The sequence below is a fragment of the Chiloscyllium plagiosum genome, unplaced genomic scaffold, assembly GCF_037043375.1.
Source record: "Chiloscyllium plagiosum isolate Xiang-an unplaced genomic scaffold, Cpla_swu_hap1 HiC_scaffold_27, whole genome shotgun sequence".
Taxonomy (NCBI): Eukaryota; Metazoa; Chordata; class Chondrichthyes; order Orectolobiformes; family Hemiscylliidae; genus Chiloscyllium; species Chiloscyllium plagiosum.
In genome coordinates, this window is record NW_028270165.1 from 69,714,134 (window position 1) to 69,734,168 (window position 20,035).

At 40.9% G+C, this 20,035-nt stretch overlaps 1 protein-coding gene across 1 annotated transcript; it reads left to right on the forward strand.

The window, feature by feature from the left end:
- Nucleotides 1–7,302: 7,302 nt before the first annotated feature.
- Nucleotides 7,303–9,628, forward strand: LOC122543701 (putative G protein-coupled receptor 139). Its single transcript, XM_043682491.2, has 2 exons — nt 7,303–7,372; nt 8,727–9,628. The coding sequence occupies exons 1-2, from the start codon at nt 7,303–7,305 to the stop codon at nt 9,626–9,628; spliced, it is 972 nt and encodes a 323-aa protein (XP_043538426.2).
- Nucleotides 9,629–20,035: the final 10,407 nt, after the last annotated feature.

Genomic DNA, 20,035 nt, shown 5'->3' on the forward strand with positions numbered 1-20,035 from the left:
ATATGTAGTTTGTGACTCTTCAGGTATTGAAACAGTTCATCGCCATACCCCAAAATAGTTGGATAGCATTCACGCTTGTCTGAATAGTTTCAAGTAACCTGTGCGTCACACTAGCGCCATGTTTTGACCATATTTATAAAATTCGAATCGAACTCTCATTCCTGACTGTCAATTGCATTGCCATCACTAAAATCCCATGATCGAATTCTGTAGGACTTCTATTCACCAGACACTGGACCAGCCATATAAGTAGTGTTGCTGTACGAGAAGGTCGGAGAGTCGGAAACCCGCAGTGAGTAATTCACATCGTGACTCCCAAAGCCTGTTTATCATCCACAACACGCAATCCAGGACTGTGATGTAATACTCTGGACTTGCCTGTAACAGTACAGGTTCAGCAATACCAATAACAGCTCGAGACCATTCATGACAAAACACATTGCTTACAGTTGTCAGAGGAGAACGGACTTTCACTGAGATGAAAGTGCTTATTGTGAAGTTATATTAGTTATCTGTGAAGGCAATGATGACAATCACAGTTGAGGATTGGATTGATGATGTTCAATTAGTTAGTACCAGAAGTCCTAAACTAACAAGTGTCAGAAAACAATGCATTAAGGTAAAAACTGAAAGAACTGCGAATGCTGGAAATCAGAAACAAAGCCACAATTTGCCAGAAAATCTCAGCACATCTGGCAGCATCTTGGGAGTGAAATTGGAGTTAATAGATCAGATCCAGCGAATCTTCTTCTGAACTTTTAAAGCCAATTGATAGTATGAATAGAGTTTGCAGATATAAAACATCAGTAAATGAGAATCTTTTTTGCTCTTGTTCAGCATTGTGCATTTCGTCATCTTTTAAAAGATTTGTGTTCTCCCCCAAACCAGAACTCAATTGTTTATGTGGCTCTGTATTACGGCGTCCCTTAAGAGTAGAAACTGAAGCACTCAAGGTGTGTTTTTGTACGGGATCCATTTAATCTCTGCAATATTGTGAGTTGCAGGCGCTGTCGGAGATGAGGATATTGCTGATTGATAGTTCAGTGATCTTGCCAGTTTTATTCGAAGAAAATCGTTCATTGATGCCAGTGTTCCTGCGCAAACGCATCCCATTAAGCTGAAGCATGAACTCTGGAGGATGCATGGGGCTCTGACTGTACCAGTATGCAAAAGCATTAGAATCACTTGTTTTCAAATTGCAGGTGAGGACGATATCCTTTCCCTCTTCAACTGTCATTTCAGCAAAGGTTCAATAGTATCCTGCTGACTCCATTCTAACATGGGAAACAGTAAAAAAAAGACAACCAACATCAGCCTCATATTGATCAACATAATTGTCATCATCTCATCGACAAAGAAAACAGTTGTATTGTAAAAATAAACTTTTTTTCTGAGAAGGAGATACTTACTGAGAATAGATACAATGACAAGGAACGGTATGAGACAGTTCCCTATCTTGTTTGCCGATACAGTTACTTAAATAGAGCAGCAATGCAGATCCTTGCCCATCTGCAATGCTGATCCAGCCAACAATAAAAAAATGGCGCAGCGACCGCAATCTCTCCAAAAGCACAATTCGGTCAGAGAGAATGGGCATGGCGATGCAGCAAGAAGCAGAAGCTTTGGGCGGGGATACTTAGACTGTTAACTTGACAGTGCGTGCAGTGACTCTAATCTGCACTCAGAGCTGAGAAAGATTAAATTCCCTCCAGTGTGGAAACAGGTCATTTGGCCCAACAAATCCAGACCAACTCTCTGAAGAGCTACCCACCAAACCCATTTCTCCTACACTTACCCCTGAGTAATATGCCTAACACTATGGGCAGTTTAGCATCGACAATTCACCTGACATGCACATCTTTGGAGTGTGGGAGGAAACCAGAGCGCTCCGAGAAAACCCACGCAGACACGGGGAGAATGTGCAAACTCCACACAGACATTCGCCCAAGGCGGGAGTCGAACCTGGGTCGCTGGTGCAGTGAGGAAGCACTGCAAACCACTAAGCCACCATGCCACCCTAAAAAATAGTGACGGTAGTACCCCCAGCCGGTGATCTGTTTTCAAACAATGAAACATATTACTTATTATCGTTCAACATACTTATGCATTTATAAAAGGTAAGAGTGTTTAAATTTTATCTGCATGGAAGTTCAAGCAGGAGAAATAGCATTTCCGAATATCAGCGACATTTTTACGGTCCTCGTTTGGGGAATGGTGAATGGTGCAGCTGGGACACTGCAGTTGACAATATAATGTCCGACCAATCCACTGTTCTTGCTCATTATACATGAACGCTCTCAAGTATAAAACCTGGAAAAACAAACGAAAGTCGTGTCAATTGAACTTTAAAATGGTAAAACGTATTTGATAATTTTAATATCCATAATATAAATAATGAAAAACGAATGAAAAACTGTTATAATATACATTGCAATGGCGGGTGATGGTGTCATCGTGATATCACCGCCCTAGTAATTCGCTGGCTCAGGCTAATGATCTGTAGACACGTCGACTAATGGAATGCAAATTCATTTAAGAAATAATCTGTGATTAACTACTCCCTGTAAGGATAAACATGAAAGAGTAATCGATTGGCATACAAAAAAACCCCACAAAATTTCGACATCCTTTTGAGAAAGAATGATGCTGCAGTTACCTGGTCTGGCCAACATGTGACTACAGACATGACCAAGGCAGTTAACGCTTTATTGGCTTTCAAACGCTTTTGAAAGGCACTTAGTTCAAGGGCAATCAAGGAAGGGCAATGAATGCTGTCTTTCCCAAAGACACACATATCTCATAACGGCATAAATAAACATCCTAAATTTAAGTAATACATATTATTATTATGATCACAAGAGAATATGTATTACTTCAATTTAGGATGATTGAGTGTCGAGAGTGGAAGTACTGTCTTCAAATATCCACCTTCCTTTTACAGAACGGACAGGACACTGCTGCTGTTTGCAGTCGGGGTTCTGTGTGGAAGATTTCTGATGGGTAATCATGGACTAAAGTCATTCCAGATTTTTTTCTTTCAATTCCCGAAAGTGGTTTGAATCTGAATTTCAAATAACCCTCTGTCGCTTCATTTCCTTACTGAATTGGGTCATCGACATTCTGTAGTCTGCCGTTGTCTACAGATATAAGGAAAAGGGTTGTGTTCCCATGACATCACCCGAGAGACAATTATTCAATCTGGTCCATAGTTAATTCTGTGAAAGCACGTGAGAAGGTCTGATTATAAATCAGACTTCCTTGATCCTGTTTGTCTGTCGATTTCCAGGCAGTAAATTCATTCAAAGCAAGCATAGAAATTGCTAGAGGAGCTGACAAGTTTGGCAGCATGTGTAGAGAAAACAAAGATTTAATGTTTTGCGTCGTGGGGCCTTGTTCAGAATAAATACATCACTTTCTTAGGACTAAAAATGACGGAATCCCCAGTGAGTTATTGAGTTCTCAGGCTCACAGTGATGGACAACGGACTGAGCCAGGAAAACGTTATGTTTATGCTTTAGATTCTAATATACTGGATGATATGAAGTTGAGTCGCAATTAATCAGGTCTCTGATTCTATCCTGCTGCAACCTCTCTGATTCATAATTGCATTCGCCAGTCCTTCTGAATATCGCCGCTTTGGCTGCTATTTCACTTGTACCACTTTTGCCACTTTGGTTTTAATTACACGTAATATTAAGTCATCTATTATATTACAGTTTATCTTGCATGCTACCGTTTTCTCAACCATGTCCGAGAGTATGCAATATTTGCATCTGATTATGTTATCCTCGACTATACATTTGTCCATATTCGAAACGTGTACACTTCTTAGATTTCATAGCTCAATGGGTAGACACCTGATCTTGTAAACCACTTGCGGTTAGTTGAATTTTACTGGGACATTCCCTGAATTCCAGACTGCTTTCGATAGGAAAATGAGCATTTCAAATTTCTTGTGAAACAATATTATTATGATACCGCATCTGTTGCACGTTGAGTCTGGCCTGTTAGAGTTTAGTATTGTACATTCCTGTTTGTCCTTCCAGGAACTTCATTAAGAGAAGAAACAACAGACGTGAGCAACGCTCTAGATTTGAATTAACCGAGGCAGTATAAAATGTAGAGTGAGGGGAGAAGAATGGGGTCATAACAAGTGCAGGGGAGTGGCCGAATGGTTCCTTTTTTTATCACAATTATCAGGGTCTGGTTTTGAAGTCTAAAATGGGAGAGAAATAAGCCAAATCATTGTGTGGTTTTTTTTTCAGCTTTAATCACGTGAGGCCTCTTTAATTCTCCTAGGTGAGTCTGCATGCTTCCCTCTTTGGTTGAAAGTGAGGTTCAGTTACCCAAGGGCGCGTGAACACAGCTTTAACATCTCAAACTTCAGTCTCATTCGGTGTCTAGTGTATAATTAAAACGTCAGAGGGAGAATATCAATTAGATGTGCACTAGAACAGCCGTGACAGAGAGGCTGTTGATTAAGTGCTGGCAAACTTGATCAGAACAGATGACAGGTATTGGCATGATGGGCGAAGATGTTTCTTCCTGAGCTGTAAAGATTCTATGGAATGATCATTTTGCTGAAACAACAAATGCTTATCATTCATGGAAATGCTCTAAAATGAAAACAAAAGTCAAAAATCGTGTCATTTAGAAAAGATGTATGGGAAGGCAATATCTTCCCTGGTTATTTCACGGTTATCACATTCGCATTCATTTCCCTGTCAGGAAATGAGGATTTAATGTTCTTGCACAAAATTGTAAATTGGCAGTATGTCTCTTAAGGAGAAATTAGCAAAACCGGAGCAGCTATGTCAGAGTCAGTGAGGGGGTTTCACATCATATGAGGCCAGAAGCAAATTGGAGGGAGCATCATTATCCAACATCTTAGACCGCTGGGCCGCAGAGTTACAGAAAACTCACTTCTTATTGAAACAGACAAGATTCTTCGTGAACTTGACATGGTTGAGGCAGAAAGCTTTCTACCCCTTCAGACACAATGTTGGAACAGTGTGCTTAATCTGGGAATAAGGGTTGCACAATTAAGTCAAAGCTGAAAAGAAATTTCTTCTCTTAGAAATTAGTGAACCTTTGGAATTCTTTACAGCATTGGGCTGGCTAGGCTGGTTTGTTTAAACATTTTCAAGATTGTGGTAGACAGATTTTTAATCAACAAAGAAATCAAGGGTTACCGGAGAAGGCAGAAAAATGAAGTTGAGGATCATAAGATCACACTCAATTCTCTTCTGCTCCTAGATTTTATGATCTTATTCTAAAGATGCATAACTAACCTGAATAAGGATGTGAAACTAGAAATGAGAGTGGACAATTGTGATGCAGAGAACAGCAATCTAAATCTAATTGCTACAATAGGTTTTTTTCCATGCTTGCTTTCCTGTCAGTCTCTGTGGTACAATTGTTCAGTGCATTTAGCTGCTATCCCAAAGCTCACTGACTCAAAGCCATGCAATCATAATGTCTTCTTCGTCTATACCCGGCAGCTTTGACTGTCATGTAGACCAGAAAGTATGGGACTCTTCGGTTTCTCGATCCACTTTCCCTCGTGGCCCTATAGTCTCGGATATTTTTTTTTCCCTGAGGGTCACGGTGGTATTCTTTTCTGGAATCGATGACAGTATCCAGAGTTTTGTTATTCCTCTGAAGATTGTTCCTAAATGCTCACTCGTCTAAAATCCTAAGACGTCTAGGACTGTAATTGCCTTAGTGTTCTGGACCTCACGGCATGTAAGGCTTGCAAGGACAAACCCTCATAACATTTAAGATGTATTTCAATCTATACTAACTCATACGAGACTATGGGCTAAGTGCTGGAGAATGGGAGTAGCATAATTAGCCCTTATTTTTGTGCAGCGCAGACCTTCTGGATTGAAAGTTGCTTTCTGCGCCGTAAATCTTTATGACTCCATATCTAGCTATGGTCAGGTCACTTCGCTCAGTGGGTGAAGTGACAGGACAACGTTTGGAAATAAAGTGCAACCAAGCCAAGTAGGAATAGAACACACTGTTGACAGATCCATGCTCAGTCACACTATACATTCCACCACTACTTGTGCTGTGAATGTGTCAGAATTATTACCAGCATAAACTTTATCCAGGTTGCCCTCTAGGTTCATATCAAAACGCTGAAAAATATCGGTTCTCAACATTCAAGGACAGATTGTTCAAGTCAGGACTTTTCAGTAGAGACTGGTTAATTATTCAATATCCATTTGTAAATAAACAGAGAGTGACTGAAACATTCATTGATAAAGATTTAAACATACATTGCTGGAGGCCTTGCCTCAGTCGTCACTGCTTTGTGTCATTTCTGTATTGTTATTAGACTACATGTCTATTCCGAAATACATTTTTGTGTCAGTTTATATTGCACAAGACTCTGTCTTGCTTATTATTAGACGAGATCACATCTCTATTATATCGTATCTGTCGGGTTTTTTTTCTCCCATTATATTCAACGTTGACTTAGTTATTGTTATACCGAATAACATATAATTCCAAGTTCCATTGCACAAGTGTCCCTTAGTAGTGTGTTTGCTTTTGGAACTCAATATATTTTCAGCACATCGACTCTTGTGGTAAGGACACCACCAGTTCACTACAAGAGCCTGATACAGTAACTTAAAGTCATGTATCAGTTACCATGTTACCTGATGTTGTCCCTGTTTATATTACACCAGGCCATTAACAACAATCAATGTGTCAGGAATTCTGGAAGAACCTCCAATATTTAGTGGCCCTTCTTGATTTTGTGATTTAACAGAACAAATGAATGTTCTGCATTTTCTACATGGCTCACGATTGTGTCCTCCTCAGATGCCTTCCCTACTAGGTTAAAACAGATTTTCTAACAGTTCACCGTGAATACATTAACTCATTCTGTTAAAATCAAAAATCACTAAAACTTAAATGTGTGAACTAAATAGATGAGATAATCTCAAGACACTTACAAAGTACATAAATAATGAGTGGTGGTTTTAGGTTCAAGACGGGGTCTTCACACCGCATCAGTTCAAGAACTCCACATATGGTGAGGGTGAAATGCAGACTTTGCAGGCAAGAGATTGCCTTTGTATATGTTTTGCATTTTACAAAGATCCGCCCGAGCAATGTTATACATGGAAGATAAGAGATTTTGTTTCTCTTGACAGAACTGCACTTGAAGTGCATATTCTGTCTTAATTACCCCTCTGGAGACTCTTAGTTAGAATAAATGAGGGATACCTCGAACCTGTCTCAGAGCCGAAGTGTGGAAATACGGTAATCCTTTCAATCACTGAAAAGATGCATGGACCAGCAAATGGGCTGTTGTTTGCAATTTTCTATCCACTTCTTGCTCTCATTGGTGCACCCGGTAAGTAATCTATTCCAACTTAGTTATGTTTTTATTCTTCATAAACATTTGCACTTTGCCTTCAGGATCTGGCTAAATATCAGAAATATCCAATGTTTTGTCTGTATAACGGAATTCAACCACGTCCCCATATAAAATCACAATATATTACGTAGTATTCTGTTAAATGAGTGCATTACTTGAACTTGCACTGTGGAGCATAAAATATTATTCATTATATTGTGGAACAATTTTATAAAGTCATTACTTGTTAGATTCCTGATGCATGTGGTAACAAATTGTTATTTCTGTGACTATTATTTTTATTAATATTTTCTTATAATGCATTAAGATACACTCCAACGTACCTAATTGATGTGCAATAGTAGTATTAAATGTCATGAATATTTGACGTTATTAATATCATCTTAAGAATTAGTGAAAAAGGTTGCAAGAAATGTTTGCTGTTGAAAGACTTTAAATTATTTCACATTTTGACTTGCCCTGGTAGATTTTGAAATTTGGCTGTTATTTTGAGTAGTTCCATTTTCGCATCCATTGTAGACATGTACTTTGCTGGTAAAGATCACATGGATTGATGACGTTTTGCTTTCACTGGAAAGTTCGCTTTACAGTTGTTTCTCTAATCAGTGCAGTAGATAAAATGGGGATGCATCAGAGGTGGTGCAACAAATAAACGTGATAGAGAAACACACAAAGCAAGATTAGAAGGGACAACTTAAAGCTTGGATAAACGGTTACATTAAGGGCGAAGACCGACAGAAGGGAGGAGAGAGTCAGTCATTGGAGAACGGAATTTAAACACTTACAGCCTCAACGTTAAACACGTTTACAACTCTAATGAGATTCTTTAATCCCAGGGATGTGCAAGTGAACAGCATTGGAGGGATAATGTGATATTAAATCTTTGCCGAAGTATACGGGAAGCGGCGTGACTGTGGAAGAATTTGAAACTCAGTTGTGAAGATAATTAAAACCAGGCTTTGTCAGATAGAAAGGCAATGTAGGTCAGCGAGTGAAGGATTTTGGATGAATTGGGCATGGAATATTTAAAGCTATGGGCACCATATATATAGAATGAGATTCAATTGGATACTTAGCTTTAGGTGTTGTCTCAGTGGTCAGAGAGTAGATCCTGTAACGGAGAAGATTACAGTGACTCCTGCATTACCAAAGTTTAATCCAGCAATGGATATCGAGCAATTAACAATTATTTTGAAATGCTCTGAATTTGGGTCTGTTTCTGAGGGTGGAAAGTCGATGCATTTGGACGCTTCCAGTGCCAGTCTATATGCAGTTGGTGTTTGGAGTTTGTTTAGTATTATCTCTCTCTCTCTCTCTTTATCTTCCATAGCAAACATGTTAGCGATTATTATCTTATCCCAAGGACGCTGTGGTCTCTCCCGATGCATCACCTACTACCTACTGGCGATAGCAGTTGCTGATTTCTTAGTTATCATCACTGGGTGTATCCTCAACAGGATTGGCCGTATCTATTTTAGCTACAGCGTGTTGTCCACCACCCCTGGCTGCAGCCTCAGTGCTGTGCTGGTCTACGCCACGCGGGATTGTTCCGTCTGGCTGACAGTAGCGTTCACCTTCGACCGTTTTGTTGCCATCTGCTGCCAGAGTCTGAAGACCAGATACTGCACTGAGAAAACTGCGTCACTAGTCATAGGGCTGATCTGTGTCCTGCTCTGTATCAAGAACGTCCCTTTATACTTCATCTACAAGCCCATGTACATACTGGATACAGTGCCCTGGTTCTGTGATATCAAAACGATCTTCCACAATTCACCCATTTGGCAGGTCTACCGATATTTAAACCATATCTTAATCCCCTTTCTCCCCTTCCTCCTCATTCTGCTGCTCAACGCTCTGACTGTAAGACACATCTTAGCGGCCAGCAGAGCCCGGAAGAGACTCCGTAGGGCCAGAAACGATGAGGACTCAGAGATGGCAAACCGCAAGAAATCCATTGTCCTCCTCTTTGCCATCTCTCTTAGTTTCCTCCTCTTGTGGGTCACTTACATCGTGCGGTTTCTCCACAGAATGGTTACCGGTGAAGAGTACGTTGGCAAACGGAACTTCAATGATCCCAAGTACATTCTTCAAGAGACAACAAACATGCTTACATTACTCAGCTCCTGCAACAACATTGTCATCTACGTGGTATCACAGAGCATGTTCCGGGAAGAACTCAAGAAAATCCTGATGTGTCCCCTGCGAATGTTCACTGCCAGCACAAAACAGTAGAAAGGAAAAGCAGCATCACATCTTGCCAGTATTCCCCTTTAGTGAGTGCAGTTAGATGTGTAGCACTCTCTCCCAGAATCAGAAACCAGTCTTTTCATGTCCGCAGGATAACCGAAAGAGTCATTCTCCAAGGCAAATTGTTCCCTGTGGCCAGATGTTTACTCAGGGCTTGTGTCCATTGACTCAAAAAGCATGTGCAATATTCCATCATTGTACTTCAAAATGAAAAGAGATTTCCCTCTACAATCATTGTCAACCGTTATCCCTCATCTAATTAAAAACTGAGGCTGCTTGCTTCTTACTCTTCTCAATCTCTTTTGTTTTGAATCTTACTCTCGAATACCGAAAATAGAACAGGCCATTCGGCCCTCAATGTTGTGCCGACCTGTGGAACCAATCTGAAGCCGGTCTATCTTACACAATTCCATTTTCTTCTCTATGTTTATCCAATGGCCATTTAAATGCCTTTAAATTTGACGAGTCTACTACTGTTGCAGGCAGTGCATTCCACGCCCCTATTACCCTCTGAATAAAGAATCTACCTCTAACATCTGTCCTATATCTATCAGCCCTCAATTTAAAGCTATGTTCCCTCATGCTAGCCATCACCATCGAGGGAAAAAGGCTATCACTGACCACCCGGTCTAACCCTCTGATTATCTTTTATGTCTCAATTAAGTCACCTCTCACCTTCTTCTCTCGAATGCAAACAGCCTCGAGCTCCCAGCCTTTCCTCATAAGACTTTCCTCCATACCAGGCAATATCCTAGTAAATCTCTTCTGAAAAGCTTCCACATCCTACCGAACATACTGTTGACCAGAACTGTACGCAATACACCAAGTGCTGCAGAACCAAAATTTCGTACAGCTGCAGCATGACCTCATGGCTCAGAAATTCAATCCCTGCACCAATAGAAGCTAATATCCCATACGCCTTCTTAACAACCCTATCAAACTGGATGTTTAAGAAGGAAATTGAAGGGAAAGTTAGCACAAGGGAAGTCAAGAAAGACAACTGTATCAATGAAGCAGAAAATTCAAAAAGGGATCATGCTGTAAGGTTGAGTGAAATAGGAGTTGATGGGAAGGTGAGGGCAGTAACAAATTAAAAATACTATATATGAATGCTCGAAGCATGAGAAATAAGATGGATGAGCTTGAGACTCTTTTGGAAATTGGCAGATACGATATTGTGGGGATAACTGAGACGTGGCTTCAAGTGGACAGGGCTTGGGAAATGAATATTCAAGGCTACACGGGCTATCGTAAGGACAGACTGACGGGCAGAGGAGGTGGGGTGGACATGTTGGTAAGGGATGATATTCAGTCCCTTGCGCGGGGGGACCTAGAATCAGGGGATGTAGAGTCAGTGTGGATAGAGCTGAGAAATTCTAAGGGTAAAAAGACCCCCTTGGGAGTTATCTACAGGACCCAAACAGTAGTCTGGATGTCGGATGTAAGTTGAATCAAGAGCTGAAATTGGCCTGTCGCAAAGATGTTATTGCAGTTGTTATGGGGGATTTCAACATGCAGGTAGACTGGGAGAATCAGGATGGTATTGAACCTCAAGAAAGAGAGTTTGTGGAGTGTCTCCGAGATGGATTCTTAGAACAGCTGGTGCTAGAGCCTACCAGGGAGAAGGCAATTTTGGATCTGGTATTGTGTAACGAACCAGAATTGATCAGGGATCTCGAAGTGAAGGAGCCATTGGGAAGTAGTGACCATAATACAATAAGCTTCAATCTGCAATTTGAGAGGGAGAGGGTATAATCAGAAGTGACAATATTTCTGTTGAATAAAGGGAACTATGGAGCGATGAGGGAGGAGCTGGCCAAAGTTCAATGGTGCAATACCTTAGCAGGGATGGCAGTGGAGGAACAATGGCAGATATTTATGTGTATAATGCAGAAGATGCAGGATCAGTTCATTCCAAAAAGGAAGAAAGATCCTAGGAGGAGGCATGGGTGGCCGTGGCTAACGAGGGAAGTTAAGAAACATATAAAGTTAAAAGAGAAAAAGTATAACATAGCAAAGATAAGTGGGAAAACGGAGGACTGGGAAGCTTTTAAGGAACATCAGAGGATTACTAAGAAGGAAATACGCAGAGAAAAAATGAGGAACGAAGGTAAACTGGCCAAAAATATAAAGGAGGATAGAAAAAGCTTTTATAGGTGTGTGAAAGGCAAAAAAAATGGTTAAGACTAAAATTGGGCCCTTGAAGATAGAAACAGTGGAATATATTACGGGGAACAAAGAAATGACAGAAGACTTGAATTGGTACTTCAGATCTGTGTTCACTGGGGAAGACACAAGAAATCTCCCTGAGGTAACAGTGGCTGAAGGACCTGCACTTAAGGGAATTTATATTTGCCAGGAATTGGTGTTGGAGAGACTGTTAGGTCTGAAGGTTGATAAGTCCCCGGGGCCTAATGGTCTACATCCCAGGGTACTGAAGGAGGTGGCTTGAGAAATCGTGGATGCATTAGTGATTATTTTCCAAGTTCGATAGATTCGGGATAAGTTCCTGCGGATTAGAGGGTGGCTAATGTTGTACCACTTTTTAAGAAAGGTGGGAGAGAGAAAGCAGGAAATTATAGACCAGTTAATCTGACCTCAGTGGTGGGAAAGATGCTGGAGTCTATTATAAAGGATGAAATTACGACACATCTGGATAGTAGTAACAGGATAGGTCAGAGTCAGCATGGATTTATGAAGGGGAAATCATGTTTGACTAATCTTCTGGAATGTTTTGAGGATGTAACTCTGAAGATGGACGAGGGAGATGCAGTAGATGTAGTGTACCTGGATTTTTAGAAAGCTTTTGATAAAGTCTCACATAGGAGGCTAGTGAGAACAATTAGGGCGCATGGTATTAGGGGCAAAGTACTAACTTGGATTGAAAGTTGGTTGGCTGACAGGAAACAAAGAGTAGTGGTAAACGGCTCCATTTCGGAATGGCAGGCAGTGACGAGTGGGGTACCGCAGGGATCAGTGCTGGGACTGCAGCTTTTTACAATGTATATTAATGATATAGAACATGGTATTAGTAATAACATTAGCAAATTTGCTGATGATACTAAGCTGGGTGGCAGGATACGAGGAGGATGTTAGGAGATTACAGGGTGACCTGGACAGGTTAGGTGAGTGGTCAGATGCATGGCAGATGCAGTTTAATGTGAATAAATGTATGGTTATCCACTTTGGTGGCAAGAACAGGAAGGCAGATTACTACCTAAATGGAATCAATTTAGGTAAAGGGGCAGTACAAAGAGATCTGGGTGTTCTTGTACACCAGTCAATGAAGGTAAGCATGCAGGTACAGCAGGTAGTGAAAAAGGCTAATAGCATGCTGGCCTTCATAACAAGAGGGATTGAGTATAGAAGCAAAGAGGTTCGTCTGCAGCTATACAGGGCCCTGGTGAGATCACACCTGGAGTATTGTGTGCAGTTCTGGTCCCCGAATTTGAGGAATGACAATTCTGGCTATTGAGGGAGTGCAGCGTAGATTCACGAGGTCAATTCCTGGAATGGCGTGACTACCTTACACTGAAAGACTGGAGCGACTGGGCTTGTATACCCTTGAGTTTAGAAGACTGAGAGGGGATCTGATTGAGACATATAAGATTATTAAAGGATTGGTCACTCTGGAGGCAGGAAACATGTTTCCTACTCCTGCACCTATTGTCTATTGTCTAACCTGGATGGCAACTTTCAGGGATCTCCGTACATGGACACTGAGATCTTTGTGCTCACCTACACTAGCAAAAACCTTACCATTATCCCAGTACTCTTTATTCCTGTTGCTCCTTCAAAGGTGCATCACCTCACACTTTTCTGCATTGAACTCCATTTGTCACCTCTCCGCCCAGCTCTGCAGCTTATCTATATCCCTGTGTAATCTACAACACCCGTAGCACTATCCACAACTCCACCAACCTTCGTGTCACTGCAAATTTGCACATTCGCTGTTATTGTTCTGAAAATACGATTGGAAATTACACAACCGACTTAAAAGTACATAATTGGGCTGTCCTTCCATGCTTCCTTCCTTCTTTTCTTCATTCATTCATTCATTCGTTCATTCATTTTTCGCTGTCTTCCTTTCCATTACTAGTTTTTGAATTTTGTTTTTTTCTCGTTATCGTTTTTGCTAGGTCTGAAGGAAAGAGCGGTGTGCAAATAACTGACAGCTCCATTAGAGAGCCCAGGCATACGAGTCATAACCAATTGGTTTCTTCCTTTGATGTATTGTTGAAATAAGAGTGATTCGAGCCCTCTGATTAACCCAACAATGTGCATATAAGCAGGACTAAGATCATTTATGCCACAATCACAGGAAGTAATATTGTAGCAGGAATCAGCCATGGTTTGACGGAAGAGGAAAACAAAACGTTCAAAGAAGAAGACACAGCATAAACTGTTATACACGTGAGTATGTTCCAACTCAATTCTAACACAGTCAGAACCGTTCAACAGTGATAAACACTGGCGTAGGAATAAAATCATTCTTGAGTGGTCGTTTGAAATGTAACCTTTATTTCTATTGGCAGCGAACATTAAATTGACCTGGAGAAAGTGAGGACTGCAGATGCTGGAGATCAGAGCTGAAAATGTGTTGCTGGAAAAGCGCAGCTGGTCAGGCAGCATCCAAGGAGCAGGGGAATCGACGTTTCGGGCATGAGCCCTTCTTCAGGAATGAGGAAAGTGTGTCCAGCAGGCTAAGATAAAAGCTAGGGAGGAGGGACTTGGGGGAGGGGCGTTGGAAATGCGATAGGTGGAAGGAGGTCAAGATGAGGGTGATAGACTGGAGTGGGGGTGGGGGCGGAAAGGTCAGGAAGAAGATTGCAGGTTAGGAAGGCGGTGCTGAGTTCGAGGGTTGGGACTGAGACAAGGTGGGGGGAGGGGAAATGAGGAAACTGGAGAAATCTGAGGTCATCCATTGTGGTTAAACTGATCTGAACGATTTGAGAGCATTTGTCATTCTGACTGAACATCAGTGACCTTGGGTTTTAAAAAAAATACACATTTTCCTATTCCGAAATATAGTGTCATTTCTCAGTATTTTTCCTCGTGTCGCTCAATCAGGCCTGTTTATTTACATTTTTATTTTAAAAGTACATTCAGTGATTGGAAACTCGTCCGTCACAATGTTTTGGAACATTCCCAACTGTGTCAGAAAGTCTCCAAACGTTCAAGTCACTATTCAGATCTAGCGGCACAATCGATGTATCACAATTTCTGTGATATTTCTAAATTTCCATGTATGGCATCTGAAAGAAGAGTTCTCAAAACTGACGTGCATGTCCTCGACGGTCACACATTCGAGGTTATGGTTGCACCTATGCGTTTTGTGATCTGTGTTTATTCTGTTTTACCCACAATTCTTCAACCAGCTATGAGCATCTGCCACTTGCTCCTTCATTTCTGCATCAGACCTCCAATTCATTCTTCCTTTTCTCATTTTAAAGAACGTTTCTAATAACTTCGTATTTACTTATTCATTGCATTCATCACTATCAAATTACCTCTTGGTTTTTATCTTTGTGAGACGAACAGAAACAATGATCTTCCGTTTTACTTTAGTTGACTAACTTTTTTTTTTAACATTTGATAGTTCCTCGTCGTCTTTACTCCTCTAACTGTGCGAGTGTTCTCAATGAGCCATGCCAGTCACCCTTTGATATGTTCTAGTGGTACGGAATTATCCAATTGCCCAAAATCGTATTCAGCCCTTGGATTGTATATTTTCAGGTAGAAATAGACATGTTCTGCGTGGAGAAATTGGCCGAAAATAAATATGAGTATTACAGATGCTTGCATTTTCATTTGCTTGATTTGAAGGGAAATCTAAAGCCAAATAATAATTATGTAATGAGAAACAAACGCATATATTATAGTGATGCTTGTGTTTTTATCCATTGTGTCCTCATTGTCATTTTTCTTACAAAATATCGCTTCAATTTACTGACAACTCTCCCTAAAAAATTTAAGAACGCTTTTCTTCATTGCTTCATTGGATAGCCATGGAATCATATCCATTTCGGCAAAATAGTTTTAGTAGAGACGTGAACAATACTGGTATGTTTATAACAGAGGCAACAAAAACACATATTTGTGGAAGTCTTGCCTTAAACATGCAGGGCGCTTACGAAACCATGCCATACTAATGTATTTCGTTGACAACTGAGTATGAATCCTTGCAATCACGAATTGTTGTATTGTCAAAGTTTTCCATGGAAAGTATTCTTCAGCTTCAGGTACCTCTGTTGAGAGTGAGCGAAACAATGAAGTAGTGATTTCATATTTATAACCAGTAGTTGATCATAAAGAAAACACATATTTGCCTGGTATGGTAGAAAGATCGTATGAGGAAAGGCTGAGGCACTTGGGGTTGTTTTCATTGGAGAAAAGAAGGTTTAGGGGTGACTTGATAGAGGTGTACAAGATGATTAGGGGTTTAGATAGGGTCGACAGTGAGAATCTTTTTCCACGTATGGAGTCAGCTATTACAAGAGGGCATAGCTTTAAATTAAGGGGGGGAGTAGGTATAGGACAGATGTTAGGGGTAGGTTCTTTACTCAGCGAGTCGTGAGTTCATGGAATGCCCTGCCAGTAGCAGTGGTGGACTCTCCCTCATTATGGGCATTTAAGCGGGCATTGGATAGGCATATGGAGGATAGTGGGCTAGTGTAGGTTAGGTGGGCTTGGATCGGCGCAACATCGAGGGCCGAAGGGCCTGTACTGCGCTGTATTTTTCTATGTAAAACGAATGACAATCGTACAATTAAATTCATTGTGATGTACGGCACTGAAACAGAACCTTCGATCAGACTCGACTATGCCAAACACTTATCCTTTGTAAATCTCGTTCCATTTGCCAGCATTTGGCCCGTTTATACACAAACGCTTCCTATTCATATAAACACCCAGATGCCTTTTAAAAGTAATTCTACCCGCCTCCATCTCATTCCATACACGCACCACCCTCTGTGTGGAAAAGATGCACCTTAGGTCCCTATTCAATCTTTCCCCTCTCACTTTAAAACTATGTCTTCCAGTTATGGATTCCCCCAACGCAAGGGTTGTTCCTTTTCTCTTTACCCTATCCATTCCTATCATGATTTTATAAATCTCCAGTTTGGCCATAGGGTTTGTTTCCATGCTGTACCCCTCTATGACTCAATGACCCCTCAGCTTCCGACAGTCCAGGGAAATTAGGTCTAACAAATTCAAATTCTTCCTGTAGCAGAAACCGTCCAACCTTGACAATATCTTTATAATTGTTACGAAACTTTTTAACTTGCACATTATTCTGCATGTCGATATTTCAGGAATATTGTTTTCTATAGACGATCAAAATATTTAAAATTCGTGATGTTCCGGGATTTTGCACAATGAAGCATTTGTTAATAAAGTTGGTTTGGTGTTGTGACACTCACATTGCACAGTATTTTATAACTCAAGAAAGATCACTGCGAGTCTTGGACCCTGTATCTGTAGAAAGGAATCAACGCGCATAGGCATTAGTGAGTTTTGAGAAGATTTGTAGCTCAGATTGAGGTTCTGGATGCAGGTTTGCTAGTTGAGCTGGAAGGTTCATTTCAAGAGAGACGTTTAATCACCCTACTAGTTAACGTCGCCAGTGGGCCTCCGGGTGAATCACTGACGATAATTCCTGCTTTCTATTTATATGTTTGGGTTTCTTTGTGTCGGTGATGTCATTTCATGTGGTGACATCATTTCCTGTTGTGATGCCATTGCCTGTTCTTTGTTTCAGGGGGTGATAGATGGGGTCTGACTTAATGTGTTTGTTGATAGAGTTCCAGTTGGAATGCCATGCTTCTAGGAATTTTCGTGTGTGACTGGCACGAGAAGCATGGAATTCCAACCGAAACTCTATCACCAAACACATTGAGTTAGACCACATCCACCACACCCTCAGAAAAAGAACAGGAAATGACATCACCACACGAAATGACATCACCACAGGAAATGACATCACCAACCCAAAGTAACCCAAATATATAGATAGAAAGCAGGAATTACCAGCAGTGCTTCGCCCGGAGGCCCGTGAAGATGTTACGTAGCAGGGTGATGAAACAACTGGGAATGAACCTTCCAGCTCAGCGAGCAAACCTACATCCACTTTGGCATTGCTGTCAATAATCAATAACGTCAGTTCCCGCTTCCACTTCTTAACACCACCTCCTCCCAAACTTTGCCACTCATTTTCGCCAACATTTGTTTCAGTATTTCACATTGACCCACTCTTTGTTCTCATTTTGGGATTAGATTTTCTTCAATATCCAGCACAAATTTAATTACAAAACCTGTCAGACAATAACGGGAAAAAGCCACTTACTGACACAGACGCAAAAAAATGTCGATGCAAGAAGAAAACAAAGAAGGGAAGTGCAGTGCGACGTTCAACAAGATGAAAGATGACAACTTCTCGTTTGCTTATTTGTCACTTCTCATAACCCCAATACTCGTGGTGAATATGTTTGTGTGTTTTGCTTTGGGCGTGTACATGTGGTTCACTTCCTCATTATGTTGCAATTAAGATGGCAAGAATTTATCAGTGGCTCAGATCGGGTAGATAGGGAGCAAAGTTCCCCTTACTAAACGGGTCGACAACAGGCCATGGATTTTTAAGATAAGAAGCAACAGTTTCAAAAGGGATTTGAGGAAATAAATTCTCCCAAAGGTCGTTGGACATAGGTGAAAGCAAGAAACTTGAAAACGTTAAAAAGTGTTTAGATGTGTATTGAATCATCACAGCATACAAGGCAATCTGCCAAAATGGTGAAGATGGGTCCAGAACAATTAAATGTTTGATGCTGACGTTAAAATGATGGATTGAAGTGTTTTCCTTTATGGACCCGTCCACATAAAATCACATTATCTTAGCTAAATTCCTCCACTATCAGTAGCCTGAATGTTACCATTGACCAGAAGCTGAAATGGATATACGACTGAAATACTGAGGTTTAAAAAGCAGATCAGAGATTAGAAACCCTGCAGCGAGCAACTTACCTACTGATTCACGAAACACGTTTAAATGTGTGCATGTCAAAAGATTGTGATGAAATAATCTCCACTTTCCTCGATAGTTCGCAGAGCACACGTCAAACTTATATAGCATTCAGAACAAAGCAGACTAGCTAATTAACGGAGCATCCATAATCATACTCGACCTCCTCCCACGTTGCACAGTAGCAGTTGTATCTGAAGACTCGAAATGTCAACTCGTTCCCTCTCTACATATACTGCAAGACCTGGTGAGTTTCTTCAGCACTATCTGTTTTCTTTCAGACTTCCAGCCGTCGACAAAGTGCAATCCAGAAGTTCATCAGGTCTCTTCCGAGTTCAGACTCCAAACCAACGATCACTTCCACCCAGAAGGACAAGGGCAGCGGGTACATGGGAACACCACAAACTGTGTGTTCCCATCCAATCTATATTTGCTATCTCGACTCCGAAACATTTCGCCATTACTTCGGTGTTGGTGAGTGGAGATCCTCAAACTCCCGCTGTCAGAGTTTTGGCAGAGTATTAACATGAAATATATTGCCGTGGTTCCTCATCACCTTCTCACTGACAAATAGAGATGTTTGATAATAAATGTTGGTTAGGTCAGCGACACCCATGTCCCGTGGAACAAACCTGTCTTCTAGCTCTTATCACCAAACGTATGTAGGTTTTATCTTTACAGTGGCCATATTTTTAAGTCGTATCTCAGTACGTACTCCCACTTGGAGCATGGACTGAGTTGTGTTCGTCTTTATACTATGGCTGAGCCTTTCTCCATTGTTCCTACACGAGAATCATTCTCGAAAGTTCTAATGCACTTTCTGTGTGTGTGGCTTGGTCGGAGACACAAAGTTTTTCAAATATTTCTCTTTTGCAGGAGTGGTTGCATTGTGTTCCACATTTGCGTTTTACACAATTTTTCAGAATTGTTCAATGATAAATATTATATATATGATAACGTCACAAATAAATAAATTACATGAACGAACCTGATCCCCCTCATTTACAGAGTAATTAAGCACCTAGCCGAAAAGATGAGAAGGGGCAATTTCAGGATAGTAATAGGACCTCCAGTCAGCATCTCCTATCAGACACTGCAGTTGTTAGGTATACTATAAATGGATTTGGAAGAATAGCCTAAAAATTCGTTGCGAGCAGTCTGGTAAAAAAGAAAGTGGAATTACTCATTTGTCAATGTTGCAAGAAGAAGTTACATAACTGTGTGTTAATCTTTTTATTGAACTGCAACTGAGCTGCACGATGCAATTTAGCTTCTCTCTGGAGACTCTCAGGTAGAATAAATAAGAGGCGCTTTGAAACTGTTGTACAACTGAATTGTGCAGCTTGGAGAATTTCATTGGTTTCGAAAGGACC